This window comes from Antrostomus carolinensis, unplaced genomic scaffold, assembly GCF_000700745.2.
Source record: "Antrostomus carolinensis isolate BGI_N321 unplaced genomic scaffold, ASM70074v2 scaffold4755, whole genome shotgun sequence".
In the NCBI taxonomy this organism is placed as follows: Eukaryota; Metazoa; Chordata; class Aves; order Caprimulgiformes; family Caprimulgidae; genus Antrostomus; species Antrostomus carolinensis.
The window spans coordinates 1175-19529 of record NW_010316993.1 but is presented as its reverse complement, the minus strand read 5'-3'; the positions used below and the strand labels follow the sequence as shown (position 1 = coordinate 19529).

The 18355-nt window shown below is 35.7% G+C and overlaps 1 protein-coding gene across 1 annotated transcript in view; it reads right to left on the bottom strand.

Annotated features, from left to right (window-relative positions):
* Window positions 1-18355, bottom strand: part of LOC104525307 (interphotoreceptor matrix proteoglycan 1) — a gene marked incomplete at its 5' end in the record, with an annotated part of 30672 nt that overhangs the window by 12041 nt on the left and 276 nt on the right. Inside the window, 5 exon segments of the mRNA XM_029085068.1 lie at window positions 8770-9307; window positions 9791-9867; window positions 12000-12253; window positions 13651-13671; window positions 15459-15517. Coding sequence (XP_028940901.1) covers window positions 8770-9307; window positions 9791-9867; window positions 12000-12253; window positions 13651-13671; window positions 15459-15517 — 949 coding nt within the window.

The following is an 18355-nucleotide window of genomic DNA, read 5'->3' as shown; positions in this document are numbered from 1 at the left end:
CCATCTCCAGTCCTAAAAATTCTTGTCTCTCTTGACTTTTTTTCCTTAGCATCTTCACTGAAACTTATTGAGTAGTCTAATTTTTCACAGAACAGCATAATAGCTGCAGGTCTAGCTCCACTACTATGTAGTGCTTTATGTAACTAATACAAGAAGCCTTCAGTTTATTCTGAAAATTTTAATATCTTGCAGCTGTGCTTTGTCACCATGTTCTCACCACCAAAGATGCAAATAAATGTCATTCTGACATGATGTCACAAAAGGAGTATTTTCTGACCTAATAAAATACTACTTAGCAATGATAATTTTCTTTCATTATTCTCAGAACAATTCAGTTTTACCCGACTCACTGAAAACTAAGAAGATAACATAACATTTGCAAGATCAAGACCTGAAAAGCTAAAACACTGCAGAATTTGGCGTGTCGCACCACTACACTTTACTTGTTCATTATGAAAGAATCTTCCAAGGGTGCTTCTTTAGCTGGACTCCACACACTGGCATCAAGGCCCACCTTCTATTTGCTAACAATTGAACAGCCTGGACAACCTCATTTTACTGACTTTCATGCTTAATTGAGTAATTTGACCAGGGCAACCGATGGTGTGTTTCATTTGGGACATTTGTTCCCAGAGTTATGACATGGCCTTCATCTCACTTTGGAATCTTTCCCACGATTCCTTTTTTTGAAGGTCAGTACTATTATTACATACATCTGCAATGACTGAAGAAATAAAAAGCAAAGAATTCTTAACTTGTTCCTCAAAGATGCTTAAAGATTTAGAGTAAATCATTAAGAACAAAGCTAAACCCTGACTACTTTTAGTCCCCTGTAACTTTTTTGCAGCTCACAGCAGTCTGACTTCTCATAAACTTTTCACTGGTGTAAATTAGCTGGTTTTACTCAACTCACACAGTTCTCAAGACAGAGAAAGAATTCCTCTTATGGAATGTCTGAGGGTTGGTATTTTCATTGATCCATCTCACCCTGGGAAATGTAAGCTCACTTAGCCTTTGTGGAAGTTGGTCAGCAGCAAAATGGAGTCACATCTGCCATTAGCAATTTTATGTTTGGTCACTGTATCCATAAGAGCCCTGAAATGACAGCTCCTTGTGCAATTAAAAATTATTTTTTTCTTTTATTATCATTTTCACATGAATTGGCCAATGCATGGCTGAAAAATAGTAATTCAGCTTGCCATTTTCTGTTTTATTAAGGACTTTCTTTACTTCAATTAGCTATCTGCTAATAGGTTTTTTTCATTAAAGTTTTTTGAATAAGCCTTTTTCTTTAAAGCCTTGAAATAATGCAATAAATACATTTAATATGTGATTCTTTTAAACTTTTTCAGCTTCAAAGTAGTCATTTACATACAACAGGTGGAAATACAATAGATATACAATTAATTGGGCAAGCTTACTTTATAGACCTGTGTCAAATTCATATGCTGAGAGACTTGATTGTTAAATTTTAAGGACTCTGTCATTTTCATGTTTCAGCAGTTTTAAAGGATTAAGCATTTCAGAAACACTTAAGTACTTTGAACAGTACAGGAACAGCTGGTGTTTAAAGCATCCTCAAAGCTCTGAGTAGCAATGTTTGACTTCATTCTGCACTGAAACTATTTAATGGAAGTATCTCTGGGAAGAGATTGGAGAGCAGTCAGTGGGAATCTGTTAAACCTTGGCCTGAACCATCATCCCACTACAATATCTCCACTGACTTCAAGAGCTGCTGCACCTGATCCTGAAACATCATCCCACTACAATCTCTCCACTGTCTTCAAGAGCTGCTGCACCTGGTTATGGTGACTGTTCTGCCTCTCTAAGTTAAGACTTGGAAAAGATGCAGAAACATCCATTTTCTTCAGCACTCTTCTGACTACAGCAGAAGAAAGGTCAGTATTTTCATGTTGATTGCTTAAAGCAGGTAACAGTATTCACACTTGTAATTAAGGGATTATAATGTTGGATGTGAAGGCAGTATTTCTGTGTTTTATAAGAACATTATACAGACAGACGTATAATTAGATACCTTGTATGGACTGTAGGTCAGTGGTAGGTTATTTCCATAACATGACAAGTTGCTTTTACCATTTACAGCACCTTTACCTCATCTGCTACTGAGATTGCCAGATAAAATTACATTCTAGTGCTCAAGTTCTCTAAAAGTCAGTTTTCTGATTCAAGTTCTCACTAAAGAAATGATTCAACTGAAATTAGAATACTCCTGTGAAGTAGGGGAATTAGTAAATACATTTACACTGAAAACATGTTAAATATGCCAGAGGCTGCTGTGACTTTTACTTATTGTAGGCTATTTTGTATTGAAGTTCTGCACTGTTTGCTACCATAGTAAAATCATATTAAAATATATCTTAAACAAGTGAGATATATAATGCTAAACTGGTAAGTCTGGACTTGACTGGCATTCACATCAATGAATTAAATAGAGAAGCAAAACTGAGAAGCAGTGCATTTACAAATATGAATACACTTCTACAAAGGAATGGAATCAAAGCTGAATAAGCAACGTCTTGCTTAAAAACATAGCTTCAGGAGAATTCTTATTCCCTTATGCCCGTTGTTGACTGATCTACAATTAAATTTGAAAAATATATTTCATGAGTTGTTTTAAACAAAATCTGTGAGAAAATAACCTAAAGCTTTACAAACACCTGGAAACGTAAAGAAGCATCCATCTAAATGTTTCAAATACTCTTGCATACCACTGTAATGATGTTGGAGAACTGAAACCTAGAATACTATTTTTGTTTTATTTTACTTTACAATGATTAGAAACAAATCTGTCAGGTTATAATACCTGTCCTTCAGAATTGAAAATATCCTCCAAATCCCTGTCCATTTTCTCTGTTTTTCTCAACTGTGTGATAGGGGAAAAAAAAGAAAATTTTTGTAAGTGATGAGACCATCAGACAGTTTTGTGGTATTGAAGTTTATTAGTTTGAAAAATGATAAAAACAAAATAGAAGTCACATGATATAAATTCAAGTAATGTGTTGACCCAAGGACCTAAAAACAGAAAAGACAAACAGGAAATTAGAAAATTAAAACCTATGACTCTCTTAAAATCTTGTCATCAGATGAACACTTTAAGACTTGCCAAGAAATATAAAAACACTTGGATACGTATTTTTGTTTCATATCATATAGTCACCTGTATGTAAAAACCATGAAATTAATGGAATGAAAGGCAGAGAATGAGGAGTATTTTACTCTTCTAAACTGTTGTGCCTTGGATGTAAGTAATCTAATTTTTCTCATAGTTCTGAAATGGAACAAGTGACTCGGTGAGAAGGAGCTGGGAGAAGAAATATGACTGGGATGATCTTGTGGGTTTTACACTATATTGCGTTGTAAGAATACATTTCAATTTTAGCGATATTGAAAATTACTTTGGACCAGATGTCTTAGTGATGACTTGGCTTGTTAAATCCACCCATTGTGGTTGGATTCTGAACCTGTGCAGCTCATAATAGCCAGAGCACTGTTGTCAGGGAGCAGGCAGTTTAAATGTTAAAATCAGGAATAACTACACAGTACAGTAAAATGGACCCATACAGTCTTTAGCTCTATGTTTGCTTTGAAATTCCCTAAGAGACCTTCATATAACACCAGGGTGCAGAAGTCTTAAGATAAATGCTAGTTCTCAAAAAATGACATTTAAATAAATATTTGGAATTGTTCTCATGTAAAACATTTGTATTGAGGTACATGGGTTGCATTTAACTTTTCTTAACTGTTGATGAAACATTATTTATGACTGTAACAAAAAGAGTCACACATATAAGGCCAGGTTGGATGGGGCCCTGGCAGCCTCATCTAGTGGTTGGCAACCCTGTCCACAGCCCGGTGGTTGAAACCAGGTGATCTTTAAGGTCTTTTCCAACCTAAGCCATTCTATGATTCTATGGTATAATGGGAAACTAAAACAAGGAAAAAATAAATAGTTAGCTGTTTGTAAACTACCCTGCTCCCTCTACATGAGGGAATATACTAGAAATATCATATAAATATATATCTAGAAATATACCTAGAAATACTAGTATAGAAATACTAGGTATAACTAGTACTAACCTGACAATAGTTTAAAGAGAAATTGACAAAAAAAAAAAAGATGAAAAAAATGGATTGTAGTAGATATGCCTGGACAAAACCCCATATTTTCTCATTAGCCCTTCCCAACAAAGAAAAGATTTTTTTTTTGTTTGTAACTGCACCCGATGCTGAGTGTATTCTCTTCTGCTCTGCCATGTATTGCCAGCAAAGTTGTCTGTCCTGAGGCTTTTGGGCATACATTCTCCTCAAGCCACACTATTTATTGGAGCTTTGCAGTATCATGTAGGCATATTCTGAAGTTATTCGATAATTGTTCAGCATAATTTTCATTTATATTTTTTCACTTTAGAATGGCAGCTAATGCCAAATTCTGAAATGAGGAATAAGATATTTAATAGGCATGAGAGTGGAACTTAACTTAATGATCTAAGACATGTCTAGCCAGGTCTTCATCCACTGCTCTAGGCTATGTATACATTTAGGGGAAAGAACTGAAAATTAATATGGCTGCAGTATTTTTCCAGTCTCATTCCTCCTGAACTCAAGAAAAATAAGGCAAAACAATGGCAGGTTTTATTAAAAGGTATTTCTGAAATCCTCAGGTATGAAGATGGATAATGCTTCTTGTTTTCTCAGTCAACCCCTGTCAGGTTTTGCTGTGCCAACAATAATGCATTCATGGATAATGCATTCATGGATAATGCATTCATGGATAATGCTTCTTGTTTTCTCAGTCAACCCCTGTCAGGTTTTGCTGTGCCAACAATACTCTCCTCCCACTCTTCTTGAAAGCCCATCATTCCAAATTGTGTGGCAATAAAAATGGTTATTAAAAGAATATTTGTCTATATATAAAATTTTTACTGTAAACTCAGTTATCTGTTATTGTTGCCATTATTCTACAAGTATTGTATTCTACAATACTTTAATTAAAAAAAAATAAAAATCCATCAACTGGGGAAGAATGAAAAAGAAACCTAAACATGTAAATGCAAGAAATGAACAAGAAACTAGTTTGTTTGCATCCAGGCTTGGTTTAATCATGCTCTTACTGACACACATAATGATCTTACCATTCTACAGAATGAAAGTGAAACTTTTGCCTTCTTCTAACTTACACCTGACTATTACTTGAAATTGTGTTTAGTCCTTTCTTCCTATATACTTTTCTATAAAATTGCATTGAGAAAGCAATGTTAAGTATGTATCAGAAAAAATGCTGTTATCTTCAACCAGAAGTCAGAACTATTTTTTTCTTTATTTTTTTTTTGAAACTGCAATGTGCAAATATATGAGATCTGTCTTGGCAGGAGTTCTGCACATTCTAGATTTTCACAAACACAAAACCCATTAAATTTAGTATAAACATTGTTGCAAATTGGCCTCCATTTAAATTTTTCCTGTCTTTTTGTCCATTAGTTTTAAATACTATGGCATCTTTCAAATTGAAGAACATGCAGTTTAAATTGATATTAGCATCAGTGCCGTCTATGTGATGCATCTCAAGTATGGCTGAGATAATCAAAGTTGGAAGACCAAGCCCTCTCTGTAGCTAGTAGACAGAGTCATAAAACTGTCCAGAGATGTGATTCAGAGCACACAGTTACAACTTGCTTATAATTGTCTAGTGCAAGTGGCACGAGTTATCCCCTAACAAGGAATTAACTATTAAAAATACAAGGCTGAGCTCAAATGGACCTTCTTATACTGTAAGGATACTGAATCCTCTGAAGAGAGGACTGTAGTAAATTTAGAAAATGAAAATTTTAGTGCCATTTGATCATAACAGATTATTTCTCAAAGCCAGCATTTCTAGCAAGATCAAGGGTTTTTAATGTGTGAAGGAAATGCATTGGTTATGGCATGTTAGTCACAGCAGTGCCACCTTACTTCATATTTGTTCCAACTGGACTATATGACATGTAAATCTAATTAGTTTCATTCATTTATAATCTGGCAAAGGGTAATCTTACACCCTCAGCCTGAAAATCTGTATTGTTTGTTTTAAAAAATTTTCTTATTTTACTAGTGCATTGACCATGGTTTTAAAATAATTTTATTCAAAGCATTAAGATGATATTTTTCAGTTTTAAACCTTGTCTCTGCACACAGGCAGAAAGGTGATCTTGGATTGGTTTTAACACAAGATGGGATCTGAGACTGGAATGTATGAAAGCCTATATTATATATATTATGTCTTACTTGGAGTGGGAGTTACCTGCAACAAATGAAAATCCGAAGTTTTGACTAGTGGGCTGATTTGAAGTCAGCAGTATTATGGTGAATTTAGAGGGAGAGAGATTATTAGTTTCTAGTGAAATAGCACTGAACATAGAAGTGGACAATCATCAAGGGAATGCTAATTATAGAAGAAGGGATAGTGTTTGGAAAATAGAGGTTCTGAAGGATAGTTAACTTTGAGAGCCTAAAAGGGAGCATGCAAGGCATATGAGAACTAACTGGAGGAGTAATGGAGTTTGTTAGCAACAGTGATGACTATATAAGAAAGAAACCCCAAAGGTGTGTGCAGAATATGAGCATATGGTGCAGGTGTGCACCTGTGGAAATAATAGGATAGGCATGTGTGCCTGTGTCTGGGGAAGAGACTTAAGAGTAAAAAATATGAGTGAATACATTGCCGAGCACTGGGGTGTATCTTCCTGTTATCTATATAGATGGAGAATGAGATATTACACTTTTTCATTATACATGTAGCTCAGAAGATTTGCCACTGGATAAGAAAATTTTCTTATCAGAAATATAAGTTGTTTTCACTTGTTTTGGTTAATGTGCATTTATATTGCATATCTGGGCGGGGGGGGGGGGGCATCAATAGGAGATAAAATTTGAAGAAAGCAAAGCTTAACCTTACAGTAAAACTGAACTGTAGTGGTTGGATAGCTTAACAATATAAACAAGTGATGTGTTAAATTGGGAAAATAGATGGTACTCTGTTTCTCTCACACCTTTTTGCTCCAATTAATCATTTTATTTTAGCATTTTTAAGTATTTTTTGAAGACATGATGCAGGTTTTGTTCTCTTCAGGTTGTTCCTGCTGTTTACAGCACGGAGATAGCAGAGCAGCAGACTGTCATTAAATTTTGGCCATATGCTAATCACATACTCTAATATCTTTAAGACTCTTCAGGTTACTCATAGTACTCCAAGTATGCAATTCTAACTCTGTCACAATGGTGAACATACTATAAGCTTTTTCTTAAGTCTGAGATATCCTAATACGGGCCTGCTGAAACTTTTACATTCAGCTTCATCCTCAATTTACAGATAACTTTTAGGCTAATCAATATTGTATATAGTTCTTGAGACAAATGACATAGCTAGACCTACCTGTTCACTTCTCCAAGCATCAGACTGAAGCAGCACCGCCATGAAAAGTGTTCTTTGCACATTCGAAGTGGCAAGTGTCAAGTGAAAGGGCACAGAGAGGTACTGATGGGGGAGAATGTTGAGAAAAGCCTGTCAGTTTATGGTCAAAGAAAACACAGAAAACAGAAAAACATGCAAGGAAACAGATGAGTTCTTACCTTGTATAACCACTGATGTGAAAAAACTGGTGAGCATTCCTGGCACAAAGAATGGGTGAATTCCAGTCCTGGGAACTTCCAGAGTGGTTCTTGCAAGACATTATGGAGTTTTCTTTTCCATGACAGTGCTGGTTATGCCAAATAGAAAGCTATGATAAGCACACATGGTGCTCAGGCAGCTGGGATGAACCAGAGGCAGAAAGAATCCCCAAACATCCAGAATATGAGGTTTTATAGAGATTGTCTAGAAACAGCAGTGAGTAAGGAGTGCACAACTGAATTAACTGTTGGGCAGGAGGAATCATAGAATAGTTTAGTTGGAAAAGACCTTTGAGTTCATGAAGTCCAATTGTACCTGTCCACTAGTAAATCATACCTCTGAGCACCTCGTCTACCTTTCTTTCAAATACCTCCAGGGATGGAGACTTGACCACTTTCCTACGTAGCCCATTTGAATGCCTGATAACCCTTTCAGTGAAGAAATTTTTCCTGATATCCATTCTGAACCTCCCCTGGCACCACTTGAGACCATTTTCTCTTGTCCTATCAAAGGAGATATCAAAGGATATCCTATCAAGGAAGATATCAAAGGGGGCTACTCACAACAAGGCTGTGTGAACATGAGAGCAGTTATGGAAATTAATAAGGTTCTTATCAGTTACGCAGACAGAGATGTGACCACCATATACACCTCATCAGTGTTTTTTTCCTCACAGAAAAAACTCTGAAAATACGCTGCAGAGTCTTCTTCTCTCAGAGTATTTCTTGAGAGCTTGAGGATGATACAGGGTGGTGAGACTGAGATGTAGTACAACGGAATAGCTGAAGTATTTTACTGCTAGGTTTATTTTGTCTTATGCTTCTGGAATAACTTTTCCAGAAATACTGCTTCCTCCATGATGCTCAGGATTTGTGAATAACCATTTACCGTTGCATAATTTGTTAGAAGCTACAGTTAAAACAAATACAAATAAAAATTCTTCTTTCTTTAGGAAGTAAAAGTATATAATCACCTTTGAGGGTCCAGAAAAAATTCTGTCACAACTGAAAGGAATGCTTACCGTACTTGCATGTGAATGTATGTATCATAACAACTGGATCTCTCCTACTTTTTCTCTTATGGAAAAATCTTTTGTGGCTTACCTTGTCCAGGCAGACTATCTTGGTCAGCTTCCTTGAAAGGTGGTTCTGTTATATCAGTCAGTTCTTTCTTCTCCTCAGCTTCGTTATTCTCATCGCCAGCTTGCAGGAGATTAGGTGGAGTAAAGCTACCTGTGGTATAAACTGCTAGTGTGGTAGTTGGCTCCGTTGGAGACTCATAGCCACTGGTGATCAAGTCATAGCTAGCAGAATCATCTACTGAAGGAGGCGAATGGGAATCCTCTGGTTTTGAAGGACTGTTACTGCTACCCAGAACATTGAAAGGCACTGTGAAACTTTGGTGGTCAGTAGCAATATCTTCTGTGTCTGGAGGAGATTTGTCATTAAATGGTTCTCTGGAGGGCTTGGTAGGGAATGCAGGCTCAGATGAAACAAAATTAATAGAGTCTTCAGAGGCACTGATCTCTACACTTAGCACAGGGATTCCAGTTGTAAATTCATTGACCAAGCTGTGTCCTGTTTGGTCCACTGTTGCTGGGCTGGGGGAGCCTAGTGGGAGTTCCACACTCATGGAATCCTCCTGAAAAAGTTTTTAAAAATCAGCTTTCATTATTATGTTTAACTTTCATTGCTAAAAAGGCCAATAATCTTTAGCCTTGCAAACAGCTAACTCGGCATGAAGTCATGGACTGTATAAAATGTTTGGCATGTGCATATGATCCTAATCAAATTGCCTGTAATTTAAAAAATGGTCAAAGAAAGACAGTTTTCACCATCCCTGTCAACTACTCTCCCTTCTGTCATTCAGAAATACTCTTGTACTGGTGAGACATTGTTAAGATTGGAACAGGTAATTAAGCAGTAATATTCACCTGTAAATGCTCTAAATGGTGTCTCTGTTTCAGTATAACGCCACAACATTCATCCTTAGAGCATTTATAAAATGCAGATATGTATTCTAGCATAAAAGCCCTTTTCTATATAGAGTTATGTACACCTTAAAACTGTTTAATTTCATTTCTCATGGAGAAAGAGATAAATATGACAACCATTATTAACTTACCAAATCAGGGCTTGCCAGAGGAATAGTGACCATTGGCTGGATATCATTATCAAAATCATTAGGTATAACCATAGATTCTGAAAAAAAAAAAAAAAGAGAGAGAGAGAGAGAGACAGAGCACAGTACTTCAGCACGCTAAAAACTGATCAAAACACATCAACTCAGTAAAAAATAGTATTAAAATTAGTATCCATTAAAAATTACTTTTAAGAAAATCCATGTTAAGAAGAAAGAGGCATAAATTTTCTTTTAAACTGTAAATTATAAGAAAAACAGGAATTTTATATGCAGTATTCTTTGTACTATTCAGTTAGTATGAATGGGATAGGTCTGCACAGAGCTGAACCATGGAAGAATGCTTAAAATCAGCTGAAGTGTGAGCTGCTCAGTTAAATCTGCATGGGCTATGGTGAATCATTATACTGTGTTGTTCATTAAGCCTAAATTCTTTTCAGTTTTTCCCAGAGTCCACACTGTTGTTATTCTCAGCATTTTGGCTTTAGTGCCCAGTTGCTCCCTTTACCCCTCAGAGGAGCTCTTTAAACATACTTGCATGCAAGCTGCTTTTCTAAAACTGGTTATTAAAATAACTAGTGGAAAAAATTGATTAAAATAATAATTATTAAAGTGTTCTATGTCCATGAAAGGATTTCTTGAGCCTTTTCTTTTACATTAAAATATGACATTTTATTCTTACAGACATTATTAATTAATCCAAATATATTTTTTTAGTAAAAAATAACTGCTGTTTGTAAGTGAAACACTACAGCTAAAATTTAGTGTGTTTTGAGATTGTTTTGGTAAATATACCAAAATATTTTAAATTATTTTCCCAATTTTTAACCCACTTTCCCAAACCTAGAGCTAGCTTTGAAAAAATCATTGATGAACTATAAGGGGATATTTATTAGCTGGATTACTGAACAGAATGCAACCCTTCAAAACTTCTGCTGGGAGTCTTCACAGCCAGCTTGTCATTTACACTCCCTCTGTGTTTCTGAGAGCAAAATGCACCTTTCAGTGATTCACACCACTGATTTTGTCTTGGGATCAAATGCTCCATAAGGTATCTCTCTCTGAATTCACTGGGAGGTTAGATGGCTTGCTTACAATCACAGAATCATAGAATAGAAGCATAGAATCATAGTGGTCGGAAAAAACCTTTAAGATCATCAAGTCCAACCATAAACCTAACACTACCAAATCCATCTCTAACCCATGTCCCTAAGCACCTCATCTACATTTTTTTTTAAATACTTTCAGGGAAAGTGGCTCCACCACTTCCTTAGGTAGCCTCTTCCAATGTTTGACAACCCTTTCAGTAAAGAAATTTTTCCTAATATTCAAACTAAACCTCCCCTGGCACAACTTGAGGCCATTTCCTCTTGTTCTATCGCTTGTTACTTGGGAGAAGAAACTGACCCCCACCTCACTACACCCTCCTTTCAGGTAGTTGTAGAGAGCAATAAGGTCTCCCCTCGGTCTCCTTTTCTCCAGTCTAAACAACCCCAGTTCCCTCAGCTGCTCCTCATAAGACTTGTGCTCCAGACCCTTCACCAGCTTCGTTGCCCTTCTTTGCACACACTCCGCCACCTCACTGTTTTTCTTGTAGTGAGGAGCCCAAAACTGAACACAGTACTCGGTGTGACCTCACCAGTGCTGACTATAGGGGAACGGTCACTTCCCCAGTCCTGCTGGTCACACTATTTCCGATATAGGCCAGGATGCTGTTGGCCTTCTTGGCCACCTGGGCACACTGATGGCTCCTGTTCCGCAGGCTGGCAAGACAAATTTATTTTAGATGAAAACCTCACTTTTTGTCTTATTAAAGAAAGGAGATTGCCTGTACTGTGAAATAAAAATGTTAGAGTGAATATTCATAGTCTTTCTTTCTTTTTTCTTTTTTTCTTTTTTTTTTCCCCTCCTCTTTTTGTCTTAGAGTGTAAAATATCCAGGTTTTCTAAACAAACACCCAAGAAATATGTCCTCCAATGTCACTGGAAATTAGGCTGTATAATTATGAAGGCACATTTTGCTATAAAATTTAACTTAGATCTGTGCATTCTTTGTATGCTGTGCAAAGCTTAGGAGAATGCGATACATCAAAAAAAACCAATCTGTTAGAGAAGCAAAGAAGACCCTACTAAAATCACATCAGTTTGAAAGGGCAAGGTTCAGACTTGTGCTTGGCACTGGCCTGGCTACTGACCATCAGTAAACTGAAGTGTTCCAAGGTCCACTGGCAGGGACTGATCTTCATGGAGTGCGATAGCAACCAGTTGCTGAAGGTCTGTAACTGTGAGTTTAGTTGCTGATATCTCCCTCTCTTCATTTGGAGAAAATGGATTGTTTTGATTTTCAACCTTATTAGATGCAATAGTTGAGATGCCATCTGCTGTGCTTTTCATTTCTGAGCCATCTCTCTCAAAGTTTACCACATATCGTGCAATAGTGCTGCTTGATCTGCAAGGAGAAGATGCAAAAATACCCAGTGCAGCAAAATAAGTTACTGACTGAGGACTGATTGTACAAACAAACAAACAAAAATATATGCAACCATAACATATTATCTTCTGTAAAAATAATGCAGATATGCTTCTTTCTAATGAGACTGTCATCTTAAAATTTCTTTTGCTATACTTAAACCTTTTTTTCTGTTCTGCATAATTTTTAATAAAAATTCCAATGCTGAAGAAAATTATAAAAATGTTCTAACATAATCCAATTTAATCTGACTGCTCAGAGACCTGTAGAACTGACAATATAGTTGGAAGTCATTGATTATTGGTCCAGACAGTCATAAATGCATGCTGGGTTTACTAGAAGCCATAATCACCTATTAATTATACAAAAACCTATGAAAAGTGATTAGACAGTTCGTAAAACTACAGGTAAGCAAAAATCCTATCATATCTGGAGCAATATTTTACTCATTTTTGAAGAACAGCAAGAAAGTTAGCTAATGTGGCAAGCAAATAACTTTTCACAATGGCAGTTAGCTTCTCCAAGTCCAAATGAATATATATAGTTTCTCCCTCGATGTATCTGTTTAACAGAACTCTCAAATTTTCACAATTGTTAATACAAAACTTTTCATAAATGCTAAATTAACCTAATTAAAATGATAAATGAGTACATTGTACAACATTTGTACTCCACTATGTTGCTTTTTATAATATCAAATAACTGTAGAGAGAGGAATTTAACTTTATCTGGTGTATGCTATGAATTTACATTTATATGACATCGCAAGAATTCAGGAAAAACATTAGACAATTCTTCCTTTTAAACTATGAGTAAAAGAGAAATTCTGGGAACTGTTACACAAATTATTCCCCAGCAGCACTTTTAAGCAACAACAAAAGACTCTGTAGCTCTTTGTATTACCAGTCAAAAGCTCCCTGCATTTTATCAAGCCAGTAACTGGTCTCTTTGCCATTCTATCTGGCCTGATAATGGAGGTTACAAATCAAATTCTACATACTTATTGAAGATAATGTGTATACAGGAATACAGCTAGGAAACAGCAGATCAAAAATGAAAATTTAAATAGGAAGTTTCTCTATTTTTTTACTTTCAGTTTATGACTGATAGAGATCTTTACTCATCTGAATGTGAATTTTCTTAGGTCAAACAACTATCTTTCTTTCAAAGAGATCCTGACAAAATTTGATTATATGAACCTCTCAGATTAAAGTAAAAGCTGTCCCTGCTGCTTTATATCACTGATTTTGTACTTGGTTAGAAAGCAAATCAAATCACTTTGTTACATAAAGATAAAGAACAGTTATTGACGTATCTATCTACATCTAATAATCTATAAAATTATTAATCTTAATTATGAATTAGAGACAAATTACCCATCTTTCTCCTTCTTCCGTCTTCATTTCATCACAGAAGAAAGGAAGTGATAAAGGGTTGCAAAAGAGAGAAAAACAAAGATTCATGTATACTGGTAAATCAATCAGTTGTATGTCAAAAACATCTTTTGACAACTTATCTTCTATGTGTCATCTGTAATTTTTATATCTGTGTGAAAATGACAGCCTACTGTCTATCATTTCACTTTTTCCCTTCCAAACAATAGGAATCTCCATGCTTTGATTGGGGGAACAGAAATTTTACTTTACCTTGATAGTTTGAAATATCCGCTTTCCTATTTCCCACTACAAATGGTGCAATTTGAGCACTGTCATTGGTAATCTATATCTGTATGTTGGCAATGAACACCTATGACAGTAGTAGCAACTCTTACTGTTACCACACATGGTGCCTACTCCGATCCTAGTCACAGGGGTAACTTGATCTATTAATTACCTCTGGAAGACATGGCTATGTTGACCTTCTGAATATAATGCCCTGTTATTTTCCTTGATGAATTACCTTGAATATCTCCAAATGCTGTCCTTGTGGGAAATGCTGCTAATATATGTAGCAATATGGCTAAGGGAGAATAGACAGTAAGACCTGTCTCTGTTGATCTGTAACTTCCAGGACAGGACCTAACTAACTTACTAGATGATGGCCAGCAATCCTGGTTTTCCACATTGATTAATGTACTTTCATATCAGCTCCTAAGACCAAGAAACTAAACAGAAATGGATTGCAGATCTCCTGGAGTCACAACTGAAGGAGGTTAGTTATTGCAAGTTGTAACTGTGAGATGCTACTACAGATTTTCTCTGCTTGTTCTGCAGTAGCCAGCATTTTTTCCTCTTACTCTCATAATCAGAATGTAATCAACTAATTTTCACACTATTTTGCTCCTTTTTCTCTTTTCCCCCATCAATTCTGCATAAAGAAAAGCTAGGAAGAAGTATGCCCCTGTCTAAAATTGCATTGTGATATGAATATATTTCAACATGTATTATATATTACTAGAAGGACTGAATGTTCCTGATGCTGTGCCATAAGCTCACATGAATTTATGTCTTTTTTCTTGCTCTTTATTTCCTTTCAATTTAATGTTACTTCTTACTATTAGTAATTTGGTTTTCCCTTGATTCTTTACATAATGTGCTCTTATCTATATAAGCATTACCATATCAAATACTCAGTTTTTGATCCTGCCTCCCCTATAGATTCTCTATTGAAAAAATACACAGTAGCTTGTATTAACAGCGAACATACAAGGAAGCTAAAACTAAAAGAAATGACAAGATAGAACAAAAAAATTATTAAAAATTGAAATATTTTAAATTTTTTGAAATACCTGGAAACACCTATTGGCAAAGTTTTATATGTGTGAATGTGTACTCTCCTGCAACCTTCTCTTGCCAAGGCACCTTCACTGTGATCTATGAAGGACATAAGGTCCACATACAAAAAAGTAGCCATACTCCAATAATCATACTCCTAACTCTCCTTACCCTGTAATTTAAGAAAGTCCTTAATAAAATGTTGCTAGTCAAGAATTTCAGCTGATTTATTGATTACTTCACCCTTCAGGAAATCAAAGCTAATTCTGCTTAGTAATTCAAAACCTCATAGTCTCACTTGGGACGTATCTGCGCTTCTCTCCATCTTGTCTCTGTGTTATTGGAAAATTATTTTCTTTTTATAGCAATACACAACCCACAATTACATAGGTCTTTTCATGCTGGAGGGAAAGAAGGAAGAAGAGAATCCTAGTAGCCAATAGAAAAATTAGTCCAATTTTCTTACTTACTTAAATCCTAATACGTGGATTTCTTTGAACCCTGGAAGTTTCCCAAATATTTTTTTCATCTATAGAAAAATATAAAATCATTAATTCAGTGTAAGTTCCACCACTTCATGTTTCAGAAAGAGCTTTAGGAAACAGTCTCAACTGCCCTCTTTGTGGTATCATCACTGCTCAAATTAAACACACTGTTTGGTTTGTATATGCTGCCTGTATTACCTGTTAATAGGCAAAATGAAGTACAAATAACAGCTTTTTAGTAATGTAATTAAGTAAATCAGTGATAATCTAGCTCACAATAGAACAAATAAAACAACATGAATCAAATGTTTTCTTCATTTTCAGTAGTTTTAGTTCATGAATAATTTTGTGATTCAAGTCACCTTAACTGTAAATTATTTATTTAGAAATAAGAACCAAATGCAAATGGATTTAGATTATTTGAAAATTTTAACTGTCTTGTACAAATAGAATAACTCAATATATTTTTAATTCTAATGTAAACAATTATGCAATTACATGTTTTTGAACAGAAGAGACAATATGAAAAATAAACAATGAACAGAAAAGGTGAATTCTGTATGCATTTTTCAGACTTTAAGTTAATAAGTGTTTTTATTAGCACCTCAATAATTAACAATGTTTTGAGATCCAACTGACTGATCTTTTGGTCATTTCCAATTGCAGCAATATTTATACAGCTAAGTCAAATGAAGTATTTTATGTAAGTCTACTATGTCAGAAGAAAGGTATTCTTTTCTGATTCACTTCCTAGTCATGTTAAGTATCAGACAACACACCATCTAAGCCTTCCATCTGTGAGAAAAACCTATGGAGTTGAGGGAACTTTGCACTTGAAAAGAAGTGAAAAAGCATTTTGAGGAATCAGGTCCTTTTAATGCATCATATAACTAAAAAAGTATATGATCTAATGTGGAGATCTTTCCTCTTCCTTAGCTATACGATTCTGTACAAACCCAGCGTGCATTTAAATCTCATTCATATGTGAGAGTTTGTCAAAACTGGTAGGGAATGGGCAGTCAGACCCACAGCTTTCTCTGCATCTCTGATGTAGGTTGAGTGAAGAGGAAGTAACCGAAAATCAGTATTTATCACAATATTAGGTACCAGCCACACTGTATCATCCTAGATGTCTTTTTCATTGCAGCAAGCAGAAAAGAAGCTGAAGTCTAGCACAGAAAATGGCCTACCATCTACACTCCTCTTGCCCATCTCCCACAAGAGGACAGCAGGAAAGGAGCTGAGGTAAGTACTTCATTTTGAGCTTGGTCTGACTTAGTAAAAGTGATGCAGGAGTAGCGATTAGACCATGGGAAGATTTAAAATGCTATTCATGTGACTAATGTGCACTGCAACTAATGGACATTAAGGGCCTAAATCACTAGGATGTAATTAATTTTCCTAAACTTAGGCAAACACTATAATTTTAGATACGTTAAAGTCATCTTCTGCTCAGTTACTGGTTGCAAAAGAGTGCCGCCCACTCATATTTGAGAGGCCCTTGCAGATGTGTTGGATAACCTGGGGCACCTAAAATGGCACCAGATGTCCATATTTAGGCAACTGAATCCCATTTTAGCCATGTTCTGCCTGCTGACTCTCAGCATGGGCTCTGTCTCTTCTTGGTTCTCTTTATATCATAATGAAGTTGATGTTTTCTTTTAACTGTATGCACATATGTAGCTTCCTATTTCCTAGTTTTGCCAAATGAATCTCTATTCACTGAGTAGCATAAGCATCTGAATTTGCATTCTGTTTATTGTATGATTTTAAATGTCTGTTGTGGTGTACAGATGTACTTCTGAACGTCTGCACTGTAATCTCTGCTATAACTTTTCCTTCTTGCCATGTCTTGGAGTGGATTAGAAACTGAGCTTGGAATTCCATGGCCCCAGCCTTTGCAAGGGCTTCTCTGGAATTTGTACAGGAGCTCATGCAACTGGGAGAGGTTTTAATTCTGAATCAAACTCCTCACTTTCACTCTTTGGGTGCACTTGTAAAACTGTCTTGTATCAAGATTGCCCTCTGCCTCCTCTAGGACCTGTCTTTGGAGGAAAGCATGTCAGGTGTATTTCATGGTACTGGACTACAAATCATTTTCTATTCAACACTGCATGACAAGAACAGCTTTGAAGTCTTTAAAATGGACAGAAAAAAATTTGATGACAATGGAAAATATTTTAATCATCAAGAAATATTTTAATCATCATTTCTGACCCTTCTATTAATGAAATTAATGAAATAACCTAAAAATCAGATTGCTGAATGACATAATTATATGTATAGTAAACGAAGTCTGCAGGAAGTTCTATTTGAGGATAATACTGGCAATGTCCAGAGAAGTCACTTCTTATCAGCTTTGTCAGCATACCCTTCACTATTTTTCTATGCATACCTGAAAATGAACCAGGATAGTGAAATAGCTTGCACTAAGGAATTCTCGTGAAATTGATGAGAAGTTTTAGTTAATTTTACTACAAAAACCTTTTGGGAACCTCAAGTCATTAACTGTTATCTATTAAACTGATAGCTGAACATTCAGTTAATATTATTAACTAGATGAAAACACCACAGATGTCCCAGTTCTTACAGAAACCGTAGTAATGCACAAAAAAAAAAATGACTGGAAGTCCTTTGAAGAATAGTTCAGACAACAGTAGCTAATTACTTTGAGCATGTATATTACATTTCTCATTAGGTTTATTGCAGAAATTAAATTATGACAAAGTACTCTTAGTGAATTCCTGATTAAGCCTAAATGATATTCCTAAAGTTACTCTGCTCATCAGTCATCTGAGGCTCTACTGCTGACAAAGGCGTTGTCTTGTTAGCTTGGTGGCTGAACAGATGGCCTAAACCAGGGGAAAAGTTGACTATACATG